The 25,600-nt window shown below is 49.4% G+C and overlaps 1 protein-coding gene across 1 annotated transcript in view; it reads right to left on the bottom strand.

Moving 5' to 3' along the window:
* The window catches only part of Plekha7 (pleckstrin homology domain containing A7), a 187,868-nt gene that overhangs the window by 14,324 nt on the left and 147,944 nt on the right, over nt 1-25,600 (bottom strand). The window contains 10 exon segments of the mRNA XM_038328220.2: nt 43-231; nt 2,844-3,070; nt 3,201-3,309; nt 5,066-5,167; nt 5,666-5,815; nt 6,807-6,887; nt 7,066-7,134; nt 17,445-17,498; nt 20,384-20,470; nt 20,789-21,311. Of these exon segments, the coding sequence (XP_038184148.1) occupies nt 43-231; nt 2,844-3,070; nt 3,201-3,309; nt 5,066-5,167; nt 5,666-5,815; nt 6,807-6,887; nt 7,066-7,134; nt 17,445-17,498; nt 20,384-20,470; nt 20,789-21,311 (1,591 nt within the window).

Genomic DNA, 25,600 nt, shown 5'->3' on the forward strand with positions numbered 1-25,600 from the left:
CCTTCCCACACTCGGCGGGCATGCTCCGTCTTTTCAGCTCACCTTCGAGTCGCCGTTCACACACTGGCCCTGCTCCCGGTCCCTTTTTCTTTCGTCAGACTGTCGCTTGAGGCCCCGCACAGATGTGTGCCGTATGACGGTGGCTTCCTTAGGCAGAGGTGGCACAGCTGGGGGCTGGTCCTCTGGGCTGTAGAGTTCAGGAAGTGGTGGCCTGGGGGGTGCCTCGTCTTCCTATTCAGAAAGAGAACCAGACCCCGTGTCTAGCGGGATGGAATTAAAGTGGGGAGGAGGGCTGACTGTAACTCCGCATTGCCACAGGCTTGACCACTTCAGGGTCACATAACCATCCCAGCCAAGGAAGCGTCGGGGGCCACTTCCAGTCCAGCTGCTTTTGATCCAACATGCTTTCTAGTTTCAAAGTGTTACCCAGTAACAGTGTGTCCCCAGGTCCTGCACTTGGTGTCCTGGATCTACATCTTTGGCAGTGTCAAATGACACTGGCTTCCCATGTCCTGCAGAAGAGGTGGGAGCCTGACCATCTCTCTGAGATGCTGACAGCACCCTGGGGAAGAGACATCTACCAGCCCCACGTGTTCAGCCTGAGCAGACTCTGTGGCTCGACTCCTGGACTTGGGTCCTCTGTGTAGGGATCTGCTCACCAGTCTCCACCCTCCTGCTCTTTCTCTGGGAAATGAACATTCTTACAGAGTCTCTCCTTCTTTCTGGCTCTGACAGGAAGGCAGGAGAGGCGGCTGCACTGCTGTTCACTTCCTGGGAGGTAGGGGACAAGACCAGGCTCCTTGGTACTCAATATGCTTGGCTGGTTCTTAGGGGCTGTGGCTCCTTCATACTAGGAGACCAAGCCTGATTGCCATGAAAATTCATTCAGATGGCTGCTGTACTTCCTTCCTCTCTTTTATTTAGTTTTCCTTTGGTTTTTGGAGACAGGGTTTCTCCATGTTGACCTGGCTGTCCTTGCACTCACTATATAGACTAGGCTGGCCTCAAACTCAGTGCTGGGATTAAAGATGTGCACCACCACCGCCTGCCTTCCTCAAGTCTCCCGCCTTCCTCAAGTCTCCCTTCATTTCTCCAGTTTGACACTTAGATACTTTGTTTGTGGCTCTTGTTTCTGTGTTCTTTGAAATTAGCCAATCCTGGTTTTTATTTATTTATTTATTTAGGTATTTTGAGACAGGCTTTCTCTGTGTAGCCCTGGCTGGCCTGGAACTCAGAGATCCACATGCCTCTGCCAGCATTAAAGGTATGTGCTATGATGCCGGGACCATTTTTTAAATGCTTTTTAAAATGATAGTTAATTAAAGAAATAAGCCAAGCAACAGTGTGGGATCCCTGTATACAACAGGATGAAGTGCACAGTGTGGAACACACAGAAGAGCTGTGTTCTCTCCTGGCCTAATTCAAGTGCTTAGGGATGCAGACACAGGGAGCCAAGGAAGAAAAGGGTAAGGGAATTCCACAGAAGCCAAGACCTGTGGTCCTCTATTTATATCCTGATCAGTAGTGAGGTAATTCTGTTTCCTCAGGCAAATCTAGAATGGGACTTAACTAAATCTCTGTCCCTCTAAAGAACTCAGGGTTCACGGTTGAGGGGAAACTCTGCTGAACCGCAAGCAGCTCACCTCCTCTCCTTTCCGCAGCTCTCCAGAGGCCCTCGTGCTTCTCCTTGCCATCCCCCATCCCCCCCCCTCTTTTTCCCCCACAGGGTTTCTCTGCAGCTTTGGAACCTGTCCTGGAACTCTCTCTATAGACCAGGCTGGCCTCAAACTCACAGAGATTCCCCTGCCTCTGCCTTCCAAGTGCTGGGATGAAAGGCGTGCGCCACACCATCCAGCTCACTGTCACATTTTCACATGTTATCTTCAAAATGGATATTTTAATAAAAATTTCGCATTATATTCAGGCGCACGTGGGTATGTGCAAATGCCCTTGGAAGCCAGAGGCTTCAGGTCTCCTGGAGCTGGAGTCATAGATGGCTGTGAGCCACCTGACACTGGTGTTGGAACTAAATTTCCACCCTCTGGAAGAGCAGCAAGTGCTCTCAGTCACTGAGCTGTCTCTCCAGCCCCTATATCCTTCTTTAAACATTTTTAACATTTAGTTTTATTCTATATCTACAGGTATTTTGCCTCGTGGATGTCTATGTACACGTGCTTGGAGTCCATGGAGGCCAGAAGAGAGCATTGGATCCCCTGGAACTGGGGTTACAGTCAGTGTTAGCTGTCATATGGGTGCTGGGAATCGAACCCCAACCTTCTGGAAAAGCAGTTAGTGCTCTAAACTGCTTAGCCATCCCTCCAGCCCCAGGACAGATGCTTCTGTTTCACAAATATAAATGTCTGAATCAAGCAAACAACATAAGAAATAGTAAAACCGGGGCTGTCAACAGTTAAAAGCACTGGCTGTTCTTCTAAGAGGAAGCTGATGTAGCTCTGAAAATGATGGCCTTTCCTAAGAACCCAGTGAAAAGCTGAGGACAGGCGAGTACCTTCAGCTCTGTTCTTAACCCTGGCTGCCAGGCACCCTTCAGCACATGGGCAGCCTCCTGTCCAGCAAGGCTGCTAGGGCTGGAGAAGAAGATCTCAAGACGGATTGAAAACAGTGATTCTCTCAGTCATCACCCAGGCTGGGGTGGACTCTGCAACGATGCGGGTGTTGGGGCGTCACTCATGTTGCTGTAAGTCAACCCCGCTTAAGGAAGCCCGATGAATGCATCGGGGGTGGAGTCATTTCTTTGGTCTGCTGTCTGTGCTGTATACTTGTTTCCTCTCTCCACAGGAGGTCACACAGCATGCCCTCTGCCCCTAGCTGCCACAGCTTACCACCTGAGGCTTCGCCTTGGTTGGTGACTGAAGAGGGGACATCACTTTCCTCAGCTGGGGCGGGTGAGGTCGGTATGGCACGTAGGTCTGCAGCTGCGGGAAAAGTCGGACCTCCAGAGGTGTCCGCACAGGGCTGATGGGAGGACTGGGCTGCAGGGCTGGCTTGCTCTCAGTTGGAGAGAGTGAAGGCACAGACGGGTGAGGGAACAAAGGCACCGTTTTCCTTTCTGAGAGGACGAACAAAAATGATACAAGGTGGAATCAAGATGCTGTTCCACCACAGAGACACATCCTCTCTGAGAGCCATCCCGCATGCCTACCCTGTCCCTGCACTCAGGAAGATGGTTGCTGTCTTACCTGGATTTTTGACAGACCCCACCAGGACTCTGTAGTTCTCTTTATTCGCACTCAAGCCTGCCATGACATCCTCAATCCTCCACAGATCCTTCTGTATCTGAGACTTCTCCTGGGAAAGACAGGGGGCTGGTTCAGGCTCCTGGCTCCTCACTAGAACTTTCTTCTGAGGATTTATGATACCTCTTCAGTCATAGCCCCTCACCACAGGGGTGGTAAAAACCTTTGAAAACCTGCCAGGGCAAGCACCAAGCCTACTCATTCTCCTTGAGAAGCAGACCAGTGAGGAATGCTGGGAGCGGTGTTCATCAGCTCACCTTGCCTACTTTACCTAACTTAAAATAAATTGCCTTGAACAGCACAGGACTCAACTCCAATGATGTATGCAACACCCAGTCAATTTCACAGAGACAGGAAGGAAAGAGAAGAGAGGAAGCCACAGGATCAGGCAAGGTGAGGAGAAGAGAAGATTTTCAGTTTCACAAGATGGAAAATTCTGGAATATGGCTGCACAACATGAGAATGGACTTAATACGGCTCTAGAGAACTCTTAGGATGCCTGGTGTGATGGTGCATACCCTTACTTGCCAGCACTCAGGAGGCAGAGGCAGTCCTGATTACACAGCTGGAGGTCAGCCTGGGCTACATGATGAAACGAGAGAGACAGAGACAGAGAGAGAGAGAGAGAGAGGAGAGAGAGAGGAGCGAGAGAGAGAGAGAGAGAGAGAGAGGAGAGAGAGAGAGAGTGATTAAGGTTAGCATTTCAAGTTCAAGACCTGGGTTATATAGTGAGACTTTGTCTCAAAAACCATGGGCTAGAGATAAACCTCAGCTACAACCAGAAACAACATTTGGGAAAATTTTACCAATGGCAGTCACTTAGAATGTTCCAAATGTTACACTACATACGGCGTAAAGTCTCCAGTGAAGGGTATTACGGGAGGAATAGCAGCAGGAGAAACGGCACCACTCTGGGGATTCTCTAAGGTCATCCTTGAACCAGAGGCAAGGACTCTCCAGTGTCCTGAGCTGGTCTCTCAAAACCACCTAAGTGATTGGATGACATTAGGCCCATAGGGGCAAGAGGGACTCCCCAAAGAAGTTCCTTTGCTTCCTAGGGTTAGGGCAACATCTGAGTCTACATCTGGGTCAGAACTCCATCGTTACTTAGCAAGCCCAGCTCCCAGAGTGGCATAGCATGCTGTCCTGTGCACAAGAAGCCTCTAGGAATACTTGCTGATTCAAATAAATACACTGAATCAATGTTAGATCCCCAAAAACAGAAATAGACCTGAAGCAGAGTGGAAAGCAGGCCATTTTCCATTTTTAAAATGTGAGGGTGGGACAGCAGCCTGCTGCCTACAGCAATAGGAGAACACAGGCCAGCTAGAATTGCCTGACCTTTAAGCTAAAGCCACCTTTTCCAAATTGACCACATGACACAGAAATGGGGGTCACCCAGCCCGGCCTCCAGAAGGCAAATGAGTATAGATGAGGAGAAGAGGACCCTCCAGGGACTGAATTCACTCTCTCCTCAGGTCAAGGAGACTGCCAGAAGCAAGAAGAGGCTGAACTTCCTACGATTGTCCAGAGAAACCAAGAGAAACTTGCCCTGGATTCCAAATGCCCTCCAGGTGGGTATGGGTCCTGAACTGGGCTCCTCTTGCCTCTGCTCTTTTAAAGGACGAGCTCTTCCCCAAACACTGAGGGCTAGACATTGAGAGCAAGCAGCAGGGGAACTGAGGTGAAGCTTCTCATCACGGCAGAAGGAATCCCCAAGGGAGAGCTTGGGGTAGCTGTTTGGCAAGCTCAAAGCCTAATAGGAGGTTAGGGAGTCGAGGGAGGTGACAACCCTCTTTCTTGGTCACCTGGAAGAAAAAGGTTCTCCTGTGTTGTTCCTGCAGGGTCTGCTTCAGCTGTTCCACATCCCTCTCCAACTTCAGGTACTCATTCCAGGCATTTTCCATCTCCTATTGGCCAAGAAAACACTTCTGGTCCCCAGGTCCCCCTCAGCCCAGTCCCCTCGAGAATACCCACCCTCCTAACCTGATAACCACTAGGTAAATGGGAAGGAGAGGCTTAGGCAGCCTAGTGGAAAGGAGATGGGAACAGGCAACCCTGGCTACCATGTTGCTCACTCCCTACCCCAAAACGGTCTCCCCCTGTCCTGGTAGAAATGCCAGCACCATACTGGATTGACAGCTGCAACAGCGGAAATGCTGACATCCTGGAGCGCACTGTGCACAGACTAGACTACAGCCTGAAGACTTCTCCACAGAACTGGCTCTCCCTCAACTATCCTGATGGGAAGAAGCTGAAGGAGGAGGTGAGTCAGACATGATACCCCTGGATAACCTGCCACCAGGAGGCAGTGACAGGTTCTCACCCCTGGCCTTCAACTCTACAGCAAGGGTGACGAGAATACAGCCCCCAGGGCAAGTGCCTGTCATCGCTTCACCTCCACATACCGTGGACTCTCTGCAGAGCTCTGCCCGGATGTGGACGAGGTCCTCCTGGAGGAGTCTCTGCTGGCACGTGATCTTTTCCAGGTGCTGTGGTTGGTCTCGGTATTGCTCTGTCTGCCTGTGCAGCACCTCCAGCACGGACTCTAGCTGGTCCTGTGCCAGAACGGGTCAAGAAAACAGGATGGGAGGACTGGCCTCCCCAGAGGAACCCAAACAACTGAGGCCAAAGAGGCCAGAACTGAGCCGGAGCTAAGACACAGGGCTTTAGATAGCAGCTTAGACTGGCCCATTAGGCCAGTCTCCAAAATCTCATGCCTCAGTTTTCTTTACCTACAAGGTGGGTGCAGAACCTTTTGAGTCCTTATAGATTGTATAGAAACAAATGAAAAGAAATGCAGAAAAATTTGCGAGCTCTTGTGACAAAAGGCATGGCACAGACCTTCAACACCATGAATATGTCTTATTAAAATACAAAAACGAAAAAGTCTCTCTGAGAGTCTCACTGTGGGCCCCAGCTCACTCCTGTCTTCCCATCTAGACTTGTAGCCTTCACAGCCCAGATCCCTGGGGAAAAACCCCGAGGAAGTGGAAGGCTTTGCCCATTGTGATGAGGCCATTCTCTCCAAGGCAGACCTTTGGGTTCCTCATGTCAAGTCATCAGGCCTGCCAGTGGTTCAGACTCCCAGGATGAGACATGGGCCGGAACAGAATTAGGGGTACTAAAACCAAGCAAACTAAGGTTCTTGCGAAAAGGACAGGAAACTCAGATACAAGTCTTTGAAGAACCACCCTCAGACAAAAAGGACTGAATACACTAATACCCGTTTTATTTATTATTTGTGGTTTTTAAACAGGGCCAAGCACTGTATAGCTGAGGATGACCTTAAAATTCTGATTTTCCCTGGAGTCTACCTTTCCAAGTACCAAGGTGTGTGCTAAACCACCCCTGGTTTATATGTGATGCTGAGGATGGATGCTGGGGCTTCATGCATGTTAGGCAAGCACTATATAACCTGAGCTACATTCCCGGCACCTCCTGTTGGCTGATGCTAACAGAAAGAGTGCAAACGCTGTGCCAAGCAAAAGACAAGGAGTGACTGCATGTCCCTCCGCCCACCCACTACGATGCAAAGATGATGCGTACTTTATTCTCCTTGAGAGCTCGGATCTTGTCTTCCAAGTCCTGGAGGATCCTGTCTTGTTCACAGAAAACACTCAACTTGACCTATAGCAAGAACGAGTTGGAGAGGACGGGGGTGGGGGTGAGGCGAGGTAAGAACAGGGAATGGACTCAGGAATAAGAGCAGAAAGCCTCTGGGCAGAGCACCACGCGAACCCTGCGGGAAACTGCCCAGGTCCAGTCAGGAGGTGGCCGAAGAGCCAGCCTGGCACTGGTAACTCACATCAATGTCACTCTCAGCAATCTTCACCGGCTTCAGACTTCGATCCTTAAGAAGATCTCGGCCTGTCATCTGGGAGGTGAACAATTTAATGATTAACTTGGTGGGCGGAGCCAAAACTCAGGAAGGGAGGTTAGTCCTATGGTAGATGGAGGTGGAGGTCTCAGCGGAGGCAGGAGGCTCATGGCACAAGATGGGCAGAAACCTGAGCACTATCTGCATTGTTTAATTTTCACTTCATGGAAAAACTGAAACCTTTTGGTGACCCTAAGACTATTACATTTCTCAACTAAAGAAGATGCAGGTGCTCAAGTTACAGGGTTATCGGTTTTAAGGTGTTGTCCCCAAGTGAGCATGACACATTTCTGTGGGTCTTCGGAGGTTTGCCCAGAATAGGAGAGGCCTGCTATTGTACCTAGGGACGACACAGGACTACATCCCACTGCCCAGTCTATTTCTGGTCTCTGAGAGGCTCCCTTCCCCATGGACAAGGTCAGCCTTCCTCACCCTATACTGCTAAAAGATCCAGCCAAAGGGAAAAGATGCCCAGGTCAGGTTCACACCTAAACAACAGGTTTGGCTGTACTCATGTGGGTTACACCTGCCTTACCATCTCAACAAAGCAATGAACAAGCACCCACTCTTCAGCCAGTGGAGCATCCCCGTCCACATCCTCAGTCAACAGTAAGCACGCAGCTTGCTGCCTCCCTGCTCCCACTGACCCCCAAGAAGCAGACTCCAACTCTCTATTTCAGCTTCCATTTCCCTGTGGCCACCTTCCTGCCATAGGCTGTGTAGATGTGGGCTCCCAGGGTCAAGACAAGGCTAGGTTTAATGTATTTTCAAACCATGAGCCCATCTCTGTTCTGTTCTGAGGCTCTGAGCAGTGGGACAACAGAGAATGGCAGGTAGTGTATGTGCTAGGCAAGAAAGCCCCAGGATGGACAGTTGTTGGACAGATAGCCTTGTTTCTCCCCACTCCATCTGGCAGGCCCAAGACATTGCGAGTCTGAATCAGGAGTCAAAACTCATTGGCAATCATTCCCTTCAGACTAACCACATCCACGTTGCCCAGCTGTCCTACACCCGACCTCAGCAAGTCCAGGCCAATAGCAAATGACTACTTTTAAAGAAAATATTATTTGCTGGGCAGTGGTGGTGCACGCCTTTAATTACAGCACTGAGAGGCGAGGCAGGCAGATATCTGATTTCGAGGCCGCCTGGTCTACAGAGTGAGTTCCAGGACAGCCAGGGCTATACAAAGAAACCCTGTCTCAAACAACAACAACAACAACAACAAAATTATTTATTTCCATGCATGGGGGTTTTGCCTGCATGTGTGTCTGTGTACCATATGCATGGGTCTGTGTACTCATGGAGACCAGAAAGGGTACTGGATTCCTGTAATTGGAGTTACAGTTGTAAGTTGCCACATGGGTGCTGGGAATGGAAACCGAATCTTCTGGAAGAACATCCAGTACTTTTAACCACTGGGCCATCTCACTACCCCCATCAAATGACTTCTTGCTTTGAGCTGAGGACTGATTCTATTCGGCCACACAGCAGAGGGCAGGGACTCTGGCCTGCTTTATTTGTGATAAAGCCTGACCTGAATATAATGCCTGGCTTAGGGAGGGTGCTCACCAAGCATTCATGGAACTTCTTGGGGTCTGTGTCAGAGTATATGTGCATACATGGATATACACAGTTAGAACATATGTAACAAGCCCTTTCAAGGGGAGGGCTGTGAGTCGGTCTCTTCTCTGAAGAAGCTGGCTGAGCTCCTTAACCAGCTAGGAAATCACTTTCAAATTGAGGTGCACTCTGGGGATTTCCCCAGCAAACTCCTCCCCTTTTCCCCTGAAGCTTTTTTTGTTGTGGATGTTCTGATGCTTAAATAAGGCAGAGTCTCTACTGAGGCAATGCCTCATTTATCCAGCACCATCAGGAAGAAATGAGGTGTCTACACACAAAGGCATTCTGAGAAAGCAGATCTAATTAAGCTTTCTGGTGGCATGTGCCCTTCACTGCTGTCCTTGGTGCGGACCTCTGGATCCAATCTTTTGCCCCCCCCCCACCACCTCCTGGGAAAGTCACATTACCTCTTTTCTAAGGAACAGCCCCCCTTGTCCTCTTTACTGCTTATAGGATGCTGGGAGCTAGGAATTCAAGTCCTCATCTTTCTTTCTTTCTTCCCTTTGAGTGGGTCTGGTGCCCTTCAGGGTGTCCCTCTCCTGGGGTGCCTGTCACTGCTGTGCACTTAGAGTATCTGATAACAATGATGCTTGCTCAGTTCTCCGCCCCAGACATCTTAACCAACGTTAGGGGTCACTGTGGCGACTAAGATGTCTTTTCCATCCTTGAAAGCCCAGCCAAGACCTGGCATATGGAGGAGATACGGAGAACGTTGCTAAGTGAGTTCATGACATGTCAAGATCAGACTGGCCGGTTGGCTTCCAATGGAGTAAAGGTCAAGGCCATAGGGCACCAGCTTCCTAGAAGCTCTTCTCCAGCTCCGAGCCCCCCCCCCCCCCCCCCCCCCCCCCGCCTAGCTCCGTTCCAGAGAAAGGATGCTCCAATGAACAGTCACAGCCTCAGGTAGTATGTGGCAGCTAAGTTTCCTTTTTTAAAATTATGCTGTGATAACAGTATTTATATCCACGTAAAATGTCAACAAGTGCTCCCACTATCTGTCACCAGAAAAATCAAAAGTCTTGGGTCCTTATTCATCCTAACGAATCTCTACGTGGAAAGAGACTTGGGGTTAATGAACCATTCCACTTCTCTACTAAATCAGGACATGACACCTGCCTTCCCGGCCTAGAGCCTCCCTCAAAATGTCCCAAGAGCTGTTTACATTTCAAAAGAGACCATCCAAAGGGCTTGGCTATCTAGTCCATGGCTATCCATGGGACCTTGCATGCCAACACCCTGCCCCAGCGAAGGCAGAGAGACAATGGAATCCATGGTCTCTCTATAGTGGTTAGGAACTGCTGCTCCCTCCCAAGAAACTCATTGCTCGGCCCTATCTACGTGGAGGCAGACACGAGATGGATGGAGACACAACAAACAAGATGATGGCAGGCCAGGCAAGCTCCCCATCCCTCTGCAACATAAACGATGGAGCCACAAGAACACCATAGATGAGCAGCTCAGCCCCAATGTGTTGGCCACAATGCTGAAGAGAGTTTTGGGTTAAAGGAAAATCAATCGAAATGACTTGCAGGAAGCGTGGGGCGTCAGGAGAGCAACTGCTTAAGCAAGTGCTGAGCGGCACTGAGGCAGAAGCAATGGAATGGCCCCGCCTGGAGACCGGATCCGATCATCTTACGCTTCTCCCGGGCCGACAGCCCCGTGCTGACTTCTTCAGCACTTTGTAAAGCACGTTGATCAAAGGTTCATTATTTTTAATCTGTTCCAAACAGAAAGGCAAATACAACAAAACGTAACAGGTGAGACGACCAACGACACTTGAAGCAGCCACAGTCTGGGGGCTGGCGAAGGGGAGCCTCAGAGGGGAGCAGTGCAGACAGGTACGACAGCCTCCCAGCCGCCTGCCTCTGAAGAACAGGCCCTGAATCAGCTTTGCTTACTTGAGGGTAGGGGGCTGTGTAGGCTGACCAAGCACAAGGCCATTTCCTTCTTAGTTCTGCTGCAGAAGGCGAGGGGAAGCCTAACAGGAGAGATCTGCTTCTTCCTGCCCCCTTACAGTGTTCTGGAACACCTGGAAGCTTGGTTTAGAGTGGCTCCAGGCTCTCGGCTCATTTTTAACAATTATTTTTCAAAACAAAACAAACAAAAAACAATTATTTTCCACAGAAAGTCCTCAGATTCCACCTCCACACACGTGGTGCAGCTAAACGTCCATGACTGACCAATGGCCCCAAATGTTTATAATTGGCACTGGAATAGTCTGGCAGGCCTCCGAGATGGCTCAGTGGGCAATGCTGCCACTGAACCTGACGACTCGAGCTTAATCCTGGGACCCACATAGTGCAGGAGAGAACCAGCCCCTGCAGGCTGTCCTGATTGCCACACGCATGCCTCAACGTATGCACATACACACATGCACACAGACACGCTAAAGAAATGCAAAGAAAAAAAAAACCCACACACCTCACCCTCCAGGTGGGTAGATCCCAGGCCAACAGAAGATTTATCTTTTATTAGAAGGTTGAAAATTGAATCCGGGCCCCTCGTATCATAGACAACTGCTTTATCATAAGTTACACCCCTAGTCTGGCATCAGGATTTCTATGCTGGTTCTTTAACCTTCAGGGTGAAGAATCATCTGGAAGGCTCAGGGCGCCACCAGAGGAGACCTGGAGTAGACTCAAGATTTTGCATGAGTGGGGCTGGAGAGATAGCTCAGCGGTTAAGAGCACTGCCTGCCTCTTCCAAAGGTCCCTGAGTTCAATTCCCAGCAACGACATGGTGGCTCACAACCATCTATAATGAGATCTGGTGCCCTCTTCTGGCCTGCAGGCATACATGCAGACAAATACTGGGAATACTGTACACATAATAAACAAACAAACCAAACAAACAAACAAATAAAATAAAATAAATAAATGGGCGGGAGAAATGGCTCAGCGGTTAAGAGCATTGCCTGCTCTTCCAAAGGTCTTGAGTTCAATTCCCAGCAACCACATGGTGGCTCACAAAAATCTGTAATGAGGTCTGGAACCCCTCTTCTGGCCTGCAGGCATACAAGCGACATAATAAATAAATAAATAATAAATATTTTAAAGAAAGATTTTGCATTAGTGATAGACTCCCAGGTGCTGCTGCTGTAGGTGATCAGAGACCACACTGAGAGCCACACTTCTGAGCGAGGCGTATAGCTTAGCTGGAACAGTGCTGGCTAGCCTTGTGAAGCAGTGGGCTCCATCTAGTACCACATAAACCAGACATAGATGCACACTTATAATCCCAGACTCAGGGACAGGGCAGGCAGACACAAGTCCAAGGTTACTGGGCATCCAAGAACAACCCGGGGTAGATGAGACCTTATCTCACAAACAAAACAAAAGAACCACTTTTTGAGTGCAATCTTTCCTCCACAACCTTGGCTGTACTTTAAAAACACCTAAGGGACTGTCTATTGGTTTTTAGAGAGGAATGCTTGAATATCATCAGTTAGGTCGGAGTATCTAGCATGGGGCTCAATCATTGATGTGCGTTTTCCAAGTTCCCCAAGTGGTTTAGCTCACAGCTGTATTCTCTGTCCCTGAATGGCAGACCTCAAATTTTAGGGTGCATAAGAGTCACACTAGAGCTTGAGCCCAGGACTCTGAACACAAGTGTGCTAACTCAGTAAAGACCTCCAGATATGCCTTTAACAAAACAAAACACATTTATTTATCTGTGTGTGCATCCTATAGCATGTGTGTGAAGGTCAGCTTGTGGAGACAGTGCTCCTCCTTACACTGCATGGTAACGGGGGGTCAATTCAGGTCACAGAGCTTGGCAGCAAGTGCCTTTATCGGCTTACTTTTGAGTCCAGGGTCTCTGTATCCTTGGCTAGCCTGGAACTACGTAGCCCAAGCTGGCCTTGAACTTGAAGGCAATCCTGTCCTGACCTACTGAGGCTGGAACTATAGGCATGGATTGTGTCAGGCTCTGAAGTTGTTTTATTGTTCTTTAAGGCAAAGTATCTATGGGAAGCTTTGGTAGCTGTCCTGGAACTCCCTATGTAAGCCAGCCTGGCCTCAAACTCACAGAGATCCCCCACCTCCAAGGTATGAGCCACTATGGCCAGCTTTTTTTTTTTTCTTTTTAAAAAAAAAGTTGTGTTTTTTTTCCCCAAGACAGAGTTTCTCTGTGTAATCCTAGCCATCCTGGAATTCAGTCTGTAGACCAGGCTGGCCTCAAACTCAAAGATCCACCTGCCTCTGCCTCCCAAGTGCTGGGATTAAAGGCATGCACCATTATTGTCTGGCAATTTGTTTGATTGAGGAAGTCATTATGTTCTGTGGGCTGGCCTCTAATTACAGGCTCAAATGATCCTCCTATCTCAGTCCCCTAAGAAATGGGGACCATAGGTGTGTATCATCGTACCTGGCTCAGATCTTATTTTTAAAAACAAGTTCCCAGGTGTTCTAGCAAATAGCTGATGTCCCAGATAGCAACCTAAAAAACTCTGCCCAGAAGCTTGACGTTGGAAATGGATAAAAGCCCTGATCTCAGGCTCAAACGTCAGAGAAAACCCACAGTGCCACAGATGTGAAGCTGACAATGGCACTCCTTCCCAGAGGCAAGGGACTCCCTGGGGTTAAAGACAACCTTCTGGGTCTACAAAGATATCCCCCCAATAGCCAAAGACACTCTGCTCAACCTCACGTGAATGTGTTTCACAGCTGTATAAAAATAACTCAAAGCCAGGAGCAAGCACACATCCCTAGTCCAGGAGCATCATTTGAGTCTGGAACATTTTAGAAACAATCTGGGCAACACTATTAGATTCCATCTAAGAATAATTTTTTTAAACAGCCCACGCCTGGAAGCCAAACAATGGAGTCCAGGTTCTGGGAAAGAGAATTTCCATGATGACAACTCAGAGCTGAAGTCAGTTCCAGTCATGGAACTTTGCAGAAGTCCTTTAATGTCTCTGAGACACAAGTTCCTGGTTAACAGGGTAGGGACAATTAATTCCTATTACTCGGAGCCACTGAGAGAATCAAAACACAAATGAATCAAGTGCCCACACTGCCAGGCAGAACAGAAACTTCATCATTGTTCAGTCCTTTCTACCCTGGCACACCAAGAGAAAGAGCAGAGAAGAAGCACTCCCAAAACACCCTAGCTAAGAGCGTCTTCTAAGAGGGGCCTTCATCTGACTGTATGGCCCACAGCAGCAATGTCCACCTGAGGGAGGAAAACTCGCCCAAGGTGCTAGGGAGAAACATACCACCAATGAACTCAGGAAACTGGGGTCAGCTAATTAGAGGGGTGCATGGGCCCTGGAACCTTGGCTCTTGGATAAGAGCATGAAAGAGCATAGGTCAACACAGCAGAGTGAGGGGATCAGCAGATAGATATGAGAAGGGGAAAATCTCTAGAGAAGCTTGCTCTAGGGCTGGAAACAGAGCAGTGGGAATGCACCTGCCGGCAAGCACAAGGCACTGGGTTATACCCCTATTAACACAACACACACACACACACACACACACACACACACACACACACACACACACACTTTAGTGACACTGGCCAGTTATCACAGCTACCTGAGTGGCTGGTGCAAGTTCAAAAGCCAGCCTGGGCTAAAAAAGGGAATTCAATGCTAACCTGGGAATTTATTAATAGTAAGACCTTATCTTAAAACAAAAAGGAAAAAGAGAATTGGTGACATAGTTGAGTATGGTTCAGTGGCAGGGGTGCTTGCCCACATGCATGAGGCTGGAGGCTCAATCTATCCCACTATATGAAGAGGAAGTTGGTCCTAGAGAGGACTGAGCTTGTCTCCCATGCCAATATGGTCTTCGGGGCTTACTCAAGTGCACCCACTTTCCTAGGTGTGCTCTCTTCCTCATTTCAAGGACATTTTGCTCAGTATGTTATAGGATCCATGACCCAATATGTCTTGAGTTCCAGCCGTGGCAGCCCAGGACAGGGCATTCAGCACTATGGAGAGGCCCTTTCAGAAGAGCATGTCTACCAGCTGAATCCTGCCTGCCTGGAGCTGCCATTTACTGGGCTCACTCCTCTTTAGAGCCACAGGAAATTCATGGTGACACACCAGAGCTTTACAGCTGTCTCCATTTCTCCCAAGTTGTCCCTAGCTCCCTGTCACTGCACTGCTGCTGTGGGTCTTCTCACAGGCACACTTCCCACCTGTCGGAAATGCTCCCTGGCTCCATGCAGGCGCTGGGGAAGAGAACCTGAGTTCGCAGGTGAAGGGGACATCAGCATACAGCATATCAAGTAAGCAGAGACCCACCCGGACCACTACCCAGACAATGGAAACTGGAACAACACTTTTGACTTAGATTTAAGCTTTGAACATCTGTACACATTCATCTGGAGACCCTCGATCCTGGGCTCTGGGTCCTGCAGTTGGCTATTCCTTTGCGAATCTAATATCCCAGCTGGGTCTGTGCGGGGCAGAGCAGGTCCCTGCCCTCTGGTGGAAGCCATGGAGGCACACTAGCCTTTCTTTGTTTTTTTTTGTTTTTTCGAGACAGGGTTTCCCTGTAGTTTCTAGAGCCTGTCCTGGAACTAGCTCTTGTAGACCAGGCTGGCCTCGAACTCAGAGATCCGCCTGCCTCTGCCTCCCGAGTGCTGGGATTAAAGGCATGTGCCACCACTGCCCGGCCACACTAGCCTTTCTTATCAACTTTGCACACACAGTCTAGCATCTTCTCTCACATGGGCAGTGGGAGCGTCAAGCTTCTCTCATCTTCAGGAGAGGTTCATCTGGGCACTAGTTCCCTGAGAAGAGCTTAGCAATTACAGTTAGCAGATACACAACCAGGAAAATCCAGCTGCAAGCCCAGCTATTCTCACGACAAACAATGGGAGCATCCAGAATTCCTCCTCAGGTGACACAGCTGCTAGCTAGGAAAGCACCCCTTTCCCCTCCCCCGGATGTAACTTGCCTCTCCAGTCTATCAAATCCATTCCCTGCCATTGGAACCCAAGTTTGCCTCTCCCCAAAGTTTAATGCCTTTGGGACCACAGCAGCACACATGACGTGTTATGAAAGCTGGTAGCAAGGTGGATGTGAGCTTCAGGGTAGCGCTGGAGCCAATTTATCTCTGTCTCCAATGTGGCCTCGAGAAGTAGTTTATCTCCCTTATAGGGCTACTGTGCACGCTAATGCAACAAAATAAAACACAGTCCATGGGCCAGACAGCTTCTGTTGCCGCCTGGACAAACAGGAACTCTTGCTCTGAAGCCTGTGCCTCAGTTTCTCCTCTTTTAATCTCTGTGCTCCCTGAGCCTTCCTTCCTAAGGCCTCGGAGAGAATCAGGAGTCAGCATGATTTGTTTCCACCTCTTCCATGGCTCTAATCTCACCACTGTACCCCAGCTCTCTTTGGCTCACTCTGGTCCTGTCCCCACCTACTTCCTAACTGTTACTCTGAGCCATGATTCCTCAAAGCTCTGTTCATCTGCTCCCTGCTTCCTCAGGAGCCTTTCTCGCGGCCCATAGGAATTCTCATGACTCCAGCTCAGAACTGAGCCAAATAGATCTCTGTGTGATCACTGTATATACTATCATTTGGGGATATTTTCTTTCCCCAGCCCACATTATTTGGAAATTTCTTATGAGTAGGACCTCAGTTTTTCTTTTGTATCTGCTTTGTAGAGCTAGCTGGACATACCACAAATGCTTAATAGATGCCTAAGTGAACTGGGAGATATCTAAGCAAGACCTTGGTGGACTGCCAGCATGGGAAAACCCTCCGCCTGCCGCCCTATGTGCTAGTATTACAGCTGAGCCCCATGAGGCCTGAAGGCGACCCCTGCATTAGCAGCATCCTGAGCCAGGTTCACCGTGTAGTAGAGATGAACACGGTCCACAGGTCCCTTCCCTCCCCGGGGCTGACTAAGGTTACCCTGCTCCAGTCTGGTCCACAGCACCAGCATGAGGAACTGTCCTCAGAGAGAATACGCAGAGTTGTGGCAAGTCAGGAGCAGCTTTCTCCAGGGAACAATGTATCCCATTTCCCCCGGAGCCCTTCAGGTCTGTTGTGAAGGCTGAGTCAGTGCCTGGGCCTTAAACATGTATGGGCTCCTGGTGCTCAGCTCTGAAGGAAGAGGCAATGGATGGGCCTCAAAGTCCCATCACTCCATGTGGAACGTGTTCCCTCATCAACAAACCCAAAGGACCCATGAAGCCACTTGTAGCTGAAGACATACATCAGCCACTCCCTATGAACCAAACATAATCCCACCAGCAGCAGAGATTCTGATGAAGCCAATGGCTACTTCCTAGCAACCTCTGGGTCTAACCAAGGGAAGCAAAAAATCAAAATCATGGTCCTCATTCTCTAAGTCAGAGACCTCCCACCAGGGCCTACAAGCAACTCCACAAAAGTCACACTGTAAGCAATGACATTCTTCTGATTTAGACAAGAAGTTTCACTTAAGGTATGGAGGGTGAGTGTTGGGCTCCAGCAGGTAATACTCTGAAAAAATTGAGTGTTCATGGGAGGTGGGATCCTGATGCCACTTGCCTTCAAAAATGTATTATCTTTATTTAGAAGTAGTGCATGTGCCTGTGTGAGTTTATTTCACCATGTGCATGTGGGTGCCAGTGGAGGAAATTGAATGATCTAGAACAGAGTAGTAGGTGGCAGTGAACTGAACCTGGTCCTCTGCAAGAGCAGCAAGGAATCCTAACCACTGAGCCATCTCTCCAGCTCCACCACCCACCTTTAGATCCAGGTACTCCAGGTCCTTCTTCAGCTGGAGGTAGGTATCATCAGCCTTCCAAGGAAACAGGGAGCAAAAAACAAAACAAAACAGTTACAAACACTAGGGTTAAAATAACTGGTCTTCACAGTAGACTCTTCACATCACACAGCTCTGGAGACACAGGACCACAGCAGAACAACACACCGGGCCATGGAGGAAGCACAGATGTCTTGTGAAACTCAGAGCCCTCTTTCGGCATGGTAGAGCTTGTGGATCACTATGGGAAAAGCCAGCTTATCCCTGCATCCATTGTGGTTTGATGGGGAGGACCCAACAATACGGCTAGGGCAGCAGAGCAAATGAGGCAGATCGGGCTCCTGAGGCAGAACCGGGAGATCTGCCTGGAAGAGCACTTGCCATCCACAGAGCCAGGATCCCATTGACAGCACTGCTCTAACCCTTGGCATCAAACCTTTGGGCTGGGCTGTCTCACATGCATGAAGTAATATGATCCCAAGTGATGTGGATGAATGGCTGGAAAAGGCAGAGAGAAACAACTTGGGAGATCCAGCAGGTCCCACTAAGTGTGACCTTAGGCTCCTGCTACAAGTTTCCTAGAAGCTTTGCTCTTTTGTTCAGCAAGAAGTCAAAGCAGCCGTGCCAGGAGCTAGTGAAGGGGTTCCTGGGTAAGACTGTTGGTGGTGTCTCTCATGGTCTATCAAACTATTATTAATAAGACTTCCCACAAGTCACACTCGCGTTCAGCACAGAAGCTAACTGAGGCAGAAGAGTTGCAAGAGCTTACTTAAGAATAGTCCAGAGCTCTTAGTGAACTGGGGGCCTCCAGCTGAGCAAGCCAAGGATGGGGAAGGTAGACAAATATGGTGCGAGACCATATCCTACACACAGTTCACACATGAGATGCTTACACAGTGATTTAGGCATGGAAGCCCTATCTGTAAGGGGACGCTTATGGTTTGCACAGGCTTTCCCTATATTGGCCTCCCTTCACCGCCCCCCCTTCCCCAAGTCTCGTCCCTACACCACTTTGAACATGAGGAGAAAAAGATAGCTGAAGCATGTCCTTTAAAATCAAATTCGTGATTTATGACTTTTTTATTTCCTTTGTGTGTGTTGGGGGGGGTATGTACGTGGGTTGTGCATGTTTTTGCATGTGTGGGGCAAACACATGATGAGAAGCATTCCATTGCTCTTCTACCTATTTATAAGGCAAAGATCTCACACTCCCACTCAGAGCTCACTGATTCAGCAGTCTTACTAGTGAGCTTGCTCTGGGGTTGAATCACAGGAAAACAGCCACACCAGCCAGCGTTTGACAGGTTCACACAATTCATGGCAAGCTCTTTGATCACCGAGTCATCTACTCAGTCTCACAACTTAGGTTTGCTCGTTTGTTTTTAACAAACAAACCCATTCTCTGAAACCCATTTTTCTAATTACATTTCCTGGGTCCTTCAGATCCTGCTAAAGAAGTGACAATGCCAGCACCCTCATGTGTCCTCTGCCTTGCTCTGTGCTGCATGAAGGGACAAGGCTGGTATGGCTGAATCACTGCTGCCCAAGGACAACTCTGCAGACAAGAAGGACTTCGTTTCCTTTAGCTGCTCCAGGAGCCCAAGAGAGCAACTCTCTGGGCAGTCTCATGAAGCCTGAATCCCAAAGCCCTGGTGCTATTTAACACTCCAAAACAGGGATTCTGGCTCCAGCCTGCAAGTTCCTGGTAACATGGCAGTGAGTCACTGTCCCTTCAGGATCCTCTTGTCCCATAATAACAATTCAGTCCCACCTTACCTACGCAGGTTCCTACAAGGCTAATAGGACAAGAGATGAGGGCTGTTCTGCAAGGGGAGGTGCCCTACATTTCCCTCCAGGCTGACCCACATGTCTTCAGTGAATGACAAGGCTGAGTGACAATGAGTGACAGGGCACAGCTCTTAGACAAGATGACCATGTGCCAGCCTGGCAACTGCACAGCTCAAGAAGCAAGGTTCAGGTCTGTCCCACCCCATGCATCCTCTCCCCTGTGCCAGAGCGAGGGGGAGGGGGCACTCCACAATTGCCACAGTGACTGGCTATAGCACCCAGAAGCGAACAGGCAAGGGAAGAGGGAGAGAGCCAGCCAGCAGGACAGACCAGAGCACACTGCACGGGGAAACATGAGTGGCAGGCCATCCCTGCCTGGGCCCAGGAGAGCCCACCGGCGCTGACCTGGCAAGCAGGAAAGGTCAAGTAGTGGTGCAGTAACTGGCCCACGGCGAAATTGCGCACGCTGGCCAACTTGGCCTGGTGCCGCTGCAACCGGGTGAGCAGCAGCGAGAGCTCTTCCAGCTGCGGGCGTGTAGACACATCAGGAGGGAGTCAGCCACCGCAGGGCACACCGCTGCAAAATTATACTCTTCAACCCGTGCCAGGAGAACACTGATGTGAACACCACTTAGGCACTGATTGCATTGCTCTGTCCATTAGGGCAAATAAAGGCACCGCAGCATAGGGCACGGAAAGCTGCTTCTTCCTCAGCAAGCCATCAGTTCAGCTTCACCAGAAGGATGGTGCTTTGTAAAGGGAGAGGTTAACCATCCACAGTGAACTGTGTAGGAGAGTTACCCAATCACAGTGAACTTTGAAGGGAGAGTTAACCAATCACAGTGAAGACCAGGGAAGAAAGGAGAGGTGTTAAGGAGAAAGCAGGCAGGTAGAAGAAAGAGGGGACTAGCCCAACATTCTCCTCCACTTTTCTCAGTCTTTGGAGGCCTGCTACAAAGCCCGAGTGAGAGTGAGCCGCTGGGCCTCTCTGTCACCTCATCACTAAAAAGAGGTCAAAGGCTGCCTTGTGGGCTGCAGTTGATTGGCTCTGAGGGAGAAAATACCATGGGCTAGGGTCTCATATGCTAAGGCACAGGTCAATCACCTGGAGAGGGAAGTGGGGAGCCGCTTACCGATTTTCCGTGTAAGCTGGGAGCGCTGACTGTGTGGGTCATGTAGCCCATGGACGGCATGGAACGCCGGTCCACATGAGAGGAGTTCTGTAACAGGAGGGGAGAAGCCAGACTTGAGGCCAGGCAAGGAGACCTCAGTCACTCACTGCCAGGCCCACCTACCACGTGCCCTTCTGTCTGTCTGAGCCCTGGGTGCCTGCTCTCCAAAAGGAACACACAGCCTTCCTCACTAGTACAGCAAACTGAAAGTCACCCCGGGAGAGGGTAAGTCTCAGCTAGGTTGTTATGGATACATGGATGACTGAAGGCAAACACCTTTTCCTGCCTTGTAGGCTGCCAAGAAGCCAAAGTGACTCTGTCCTCTCATCTCAGACCCCAGTCACCCGCAGAAGTTCCAGGCCTCACCTTAAGAGCATGACCCCGTGCCTTCCTGGGAGACCCTCCCAGAGAGATGTCCACACTCCTCCTCTGCTCAGATGGCTTCACCGTGACCCTTTCTGCTGGTGTATGTGGCCGCCGGGGTGGTAAGGGCTTGGGAGGCCCTAGAGGAGGGATGTCAGAAGGAGATGGAGGCACAGAGATGGAGCGGGGCACCTCTAGCAGGCTCCGGCTGCGGCCCTGCTCAGTGAACTCCGGGGAGCCAGCTCCTATGGGCGCAGTGGGGCTGCCATGCCGGAACTGCTGCCTCTGCTGCCACTCGTAGAGCTGCCACACGGTACCATCCCTGTGTGCCCGGCGCTCCTCGCTGGACATTTTCAGATGGCTTGCTCGGTCCTGTGCATACTTGTAGTCACTGGGCAGGTTCCGGGGAGGGGGTGAAGAGCTCCCAGAAGGATGTCTAGTGTTTTTGGGAAGAGTCTGGTAGTTTTCCGGGAAGGACAGGGGCTGACTGGGACCCTGGCGAGGAAGTGTCTGGTCTAAGGGCAAGCTGAGAGAGGGAGAAAGAGCATGTCAGGCCATCACTCAAGGCAACACAGCTAAGGAAACTCACAAGGATCAGCTTGCTGGAGAGACTGTGAGGAACCCAAACAGTGGCTGAAGCAAGACACATAGGGCTTTGCACTGAAGAAGACCCCAGACACAAGTTTTCTCTGACAGCCAGTTCACCAGGGGGTTTCTCTTGCCCACCACTCCTGGTGCAGAATGATTAAACTGGCCTCTCTTCTCCTGCCAGCTGTCAATGACAAGCAATGTTTGTGGGTCTGGGGAAGGTCCCATAGTTCTCTTCTTCTGACTGGGAGCCTATCAATGCTGTAGGAATTCCTACAGCCAGTAGCCTTTAAGTTACCCACCCACTGGGCGTGGCCTCACATACTACACATGCCGAAGTAAAGCTCGCATCCAGCCTGTGGGATTGGATCGCTGTTCCCCATTCAAACAGAGGACTGTGATCTGTGGGGTCTACCCCTAAATAAATAACCCTCTATTCTACTCAATTCTGAGCCAGTGAGGGATTTTCTTTACAGCGTCCATCATCATAGCACCACCCCTGAAGCTCACAAGGAAAATGGCTGGAGCAGGAGTCCTTCCCTTTACTACCTTTCTAGCCCAGAAACAGCTTCCTTCCCTCCTCCAGACAACTCTGAGAGCCTCCTAATGTGTTTCCTGTACATGGTCACCTGATCTGACCACTCCAGTGTGCCCCAACCCCCCTCAGTGCCCTGCTGTCTACAGAGTTCAAACCCTGATTCTGTTTTATCAGCGTCACATAGCAAACTTATACACAGTGCACTGCTGTGTGTCAGACATTGCTCTGGGCCGATGCTAACTCAAGTATGGCCAGTGAAGGCAGTGGCGGGGCGGCAGCACCCAAGGCCTGTTCGGAAGGTAGATTCCTGAATTAAGTCAGAGGACCGTACATTCTCACTTCTATGGGGATGCAGAGAAGCCATGAGTAAAGCTGTGGTTACCAGACCCGGGGACGGCAGAAATAAACGGGGAGATATTGGTCAGTGTGAGCAAGGGTTCAGCTGGACCAAGTGAGCATGTATTAGAGCCCCGCCGCAAAATGTGGTGATGTGCATTCATCAGCTTGTTTCAACAACATCACAATGTGTACATACACTAGACTGCCCCATCTAGCATCAATATATAATTAATACTTTTTAAAGATGCATGATTATAGGCCGGGCAGTGGTGGCGCACGCCTTTAATCCCAGCACTCGGGAGGCAGAGGCAGGCAGATCTCTGAGTTTGAGGCCAGCCTGGTCTACAAGAGCTAGTTCCAGGACAGGCTCTAGAAACTACAGGGAAACCCTGTCTCGAAACCCCCCCCCCCAAATGATGCATGATTATGTGTATGTACACGTGTTGGGCGTACATGACCATGTACATGTGTGTAGACAAGTATCCTGCTCTATCATCCTCAGCCTATTCCCTTGAGACAGTGTCTGTCACTGGCTAGAACTTCTTGTTCTGACTAAACTGGCTAGCCGGTAAGCTCCTAGATCCATCTGTCTGTGCCCTAATACTGGGGTTGCCTGGCATGGGCGAAACACCTGGCACTAATGTGGGTGCTGAAGATCTGAGCTCAGTATCTCAGGCTTGCACAGAAAACACTCTTGCCAACCGCCCCCATAATTATTTCTTTTTGATTAAAAGTAAAAGCTGGAGGGAAGCCTTAGCACTGGATGCTCTTGCAAAGGACCTGGGTTCAATCCTCAGCACCCACATGATGACTCACAACCATCTGTAACGCCGGTTCCAGGGGCTCTAACTCTCTTTTCGGAACTCTGCAGATAGCAGAAATATACATGGTACACATATACACAGGCAAAACATTCATACGTATAAAATAAATCTAAAAGGTCTTTTAAATACAGGGCTAGGATATAGCTCAGTTGCTAAGAGTCCTTGCCAAGCATACAGAAAGCCCTGAGTTCAGGACCCTATCTAAAATATAGTTTTGAAATGTAGGTTTTCTCAGCCCTACTAGACCTATGAATGCTAACTTCCGGCAGAGTGTTTACCCTGTTTAAACAAGTGCTATTCTAATGGCCTATTAAATCTGTCTTACCTCAGGTCTGTGTTTTTTCTGAGTCTCCCTTTTCTATAACATGTGGATAAGAGCCTCCAACTAGATCACTGTGAGTAGAGGGGAGCCGTCAAGCAGGGTAGCTTCCCTTTGACAGCTTCTTTTCATTTAGCTGAGGGGATTTTAAGATCTCTTCAACCCAAACCCATCTAGCATGCAAGTGTGTTTGCTTGCCACTAGGGGGCAGAGATTTTTCGTTAATTTTTCCAAATTCCGTGTCTGATGTGGCCACTGGAGCAGAAACCAGGTGTGGGGCTCCCCGGAGGCCAGGACTTTGGAGCCATTGTTTATTTTGCCTGAAGCAAAACTTGAAGAATGTAAAGTATGTCCCAGCCAAACCCTGTTTCTCCAGCCCACATGTAAGGCCCACCTACTACGTTTAGATGATCACAACCCTCACCAGGCACTGCCCCAAATCCTGAGCCCATCCTCCAGACCATGCCTTCCATTTGTGCACTGTCTGCTGTTTGGGGTCATCTCAGATATTAGGATGATGGTGGCCACTGGCTCCTGCAGCCCAACTACAATCATTAACTGGTTGATGGAGAGAGGGACCTGATGGGTCCCAGGAGCACATACCTGCCCCTGGGAAGCTCTGCCCTGACAACCTGGCCGTATACAGACAGGAATCAGGAGCTCCTGGTCTCTTATCTGTTCTGTGGCCCCAAGAACAGAAAGTTGAACAGGATACCCTGAGAGAGTTGCCTCAGATACAGCCATGTCAAAGCAGAAGATCAACCTGTGTGACCACTCCTGCTCACTGTAGAAATAAATCCCTCACCCTCGCTTCCACATCAATCACACAGGCCTTTCATTTCCTATTGTGTTCCCTCAAATCCACGTTTAATCCCCAGCCCCACCTCGCCTTTTTATTTTACAAGTATACTTTACCTTAAACACTGGGTGTGGGTGGAGAATTCTTGAAGGCTAGAATTTCAAAAACAAGCTCACAGAACATGCTAGGACTCAGGGTATGTGAGACTCTTGCTCACCCCATTCCAACAGAGTTAAATGAGGGAAATGCAATATAGATGCAACTCAAAAATGCAGGGATAAGGTAGAAATAGTTCCCTATGTGGACCAAAGCAGTCTGTCCTCCTTCCGATGCCAGCCACTATGTGCTCTGTCCACTGACAACGAGGTCAGCACAGTCTTAACTATACACAAAGCAGAGATAGCCGACTTCTTTCTCTGTATTTTCAAATGGAAAATTTGAATGAAAATTCAAACAGAAAGTTCCTTCATTAAGCAGCCAGATCCCTCTATCACTTACTATTGGAAATTACAATTATACATATATGTGTATGTGTGTATGTATGTATGCATGTGTGTGTGTATGTATATATATATATATATATATATATGAATGAGTGTGAGTGTGTGTATGTATGTGTATGTGTGTGTAGAACAGACTGGCCTGGAACTTACAGCTACCTTCTGGTGATTTCAGACATGTGTCATGAGGCCCCGCTACATACATCTTTAAGGACAAATATCTGGGAATGAACGACGCAGTCCTTTTAAGACATGGTGTGACCTCGTGCTGACGGGCATTCTCCTCTACACTTCAGGTTGATTCACTGTGACCCACTTTCGATCCCATTGAGATCAGCTGTTCCTATAAAGGACTCAGGTTTGGTTTCTAGCACTCCCATTGTACCGTCTCAACTCCAGTTCTAGGGAACCCAACACCCTCTTTTGGCCTCTGTAGGCACTGGCCACATATCTGGTACACAGACATGTATGCAGGCAAAACACCCATACATATAAATTTAAAATTTTTTTCAAGTGAAAAAAGACATTAGCTCTGTCAAGGAGGGTAACACAAGATGTCTCAACCTAGGTCTAAAACACTCAGTGGAAGAAGAAAAGACCTCCCTTAGCCTTCCTCAGCTCAGCTGCCACTCACGTGCGCAAGTCCAAATCCCAGGGCTTATTCTCTCCCCGTTCCTTCACCATGCATATTGCAAGCATGGACATACCTAGCCTTTGCTAACCTCGTGTTTGTTCCTAGGTGTGACATTGCCGTCCTGGGCTGCTATGGCAGCCACCTCCTCCCAAGCTCTGTAGCAGCTACAGCATCAGAGTCTATCACTCACCGCACACGACCTTGCAGTCTTTCCTCCTACTGCTTTTTTGTTCATTTAAATGCCTGACCTTGAACTATGAGGCTCTGTGTTGTG

This window comes from Arvicola amphibius, chromosome 1 (genome assembly GCF_903992535.2).
Source record: "Arvicola amphibius chromosome 1, mArvAmp1.2, whole genome shotgun sequence".
Classification (NCBI taxonomy): domain Eukaryota; kingdom Metazoa; phylum Chordata; class Mammalia; order Rodentia; family Cricetidae; genus Arvicola; species Arvicola amphibius.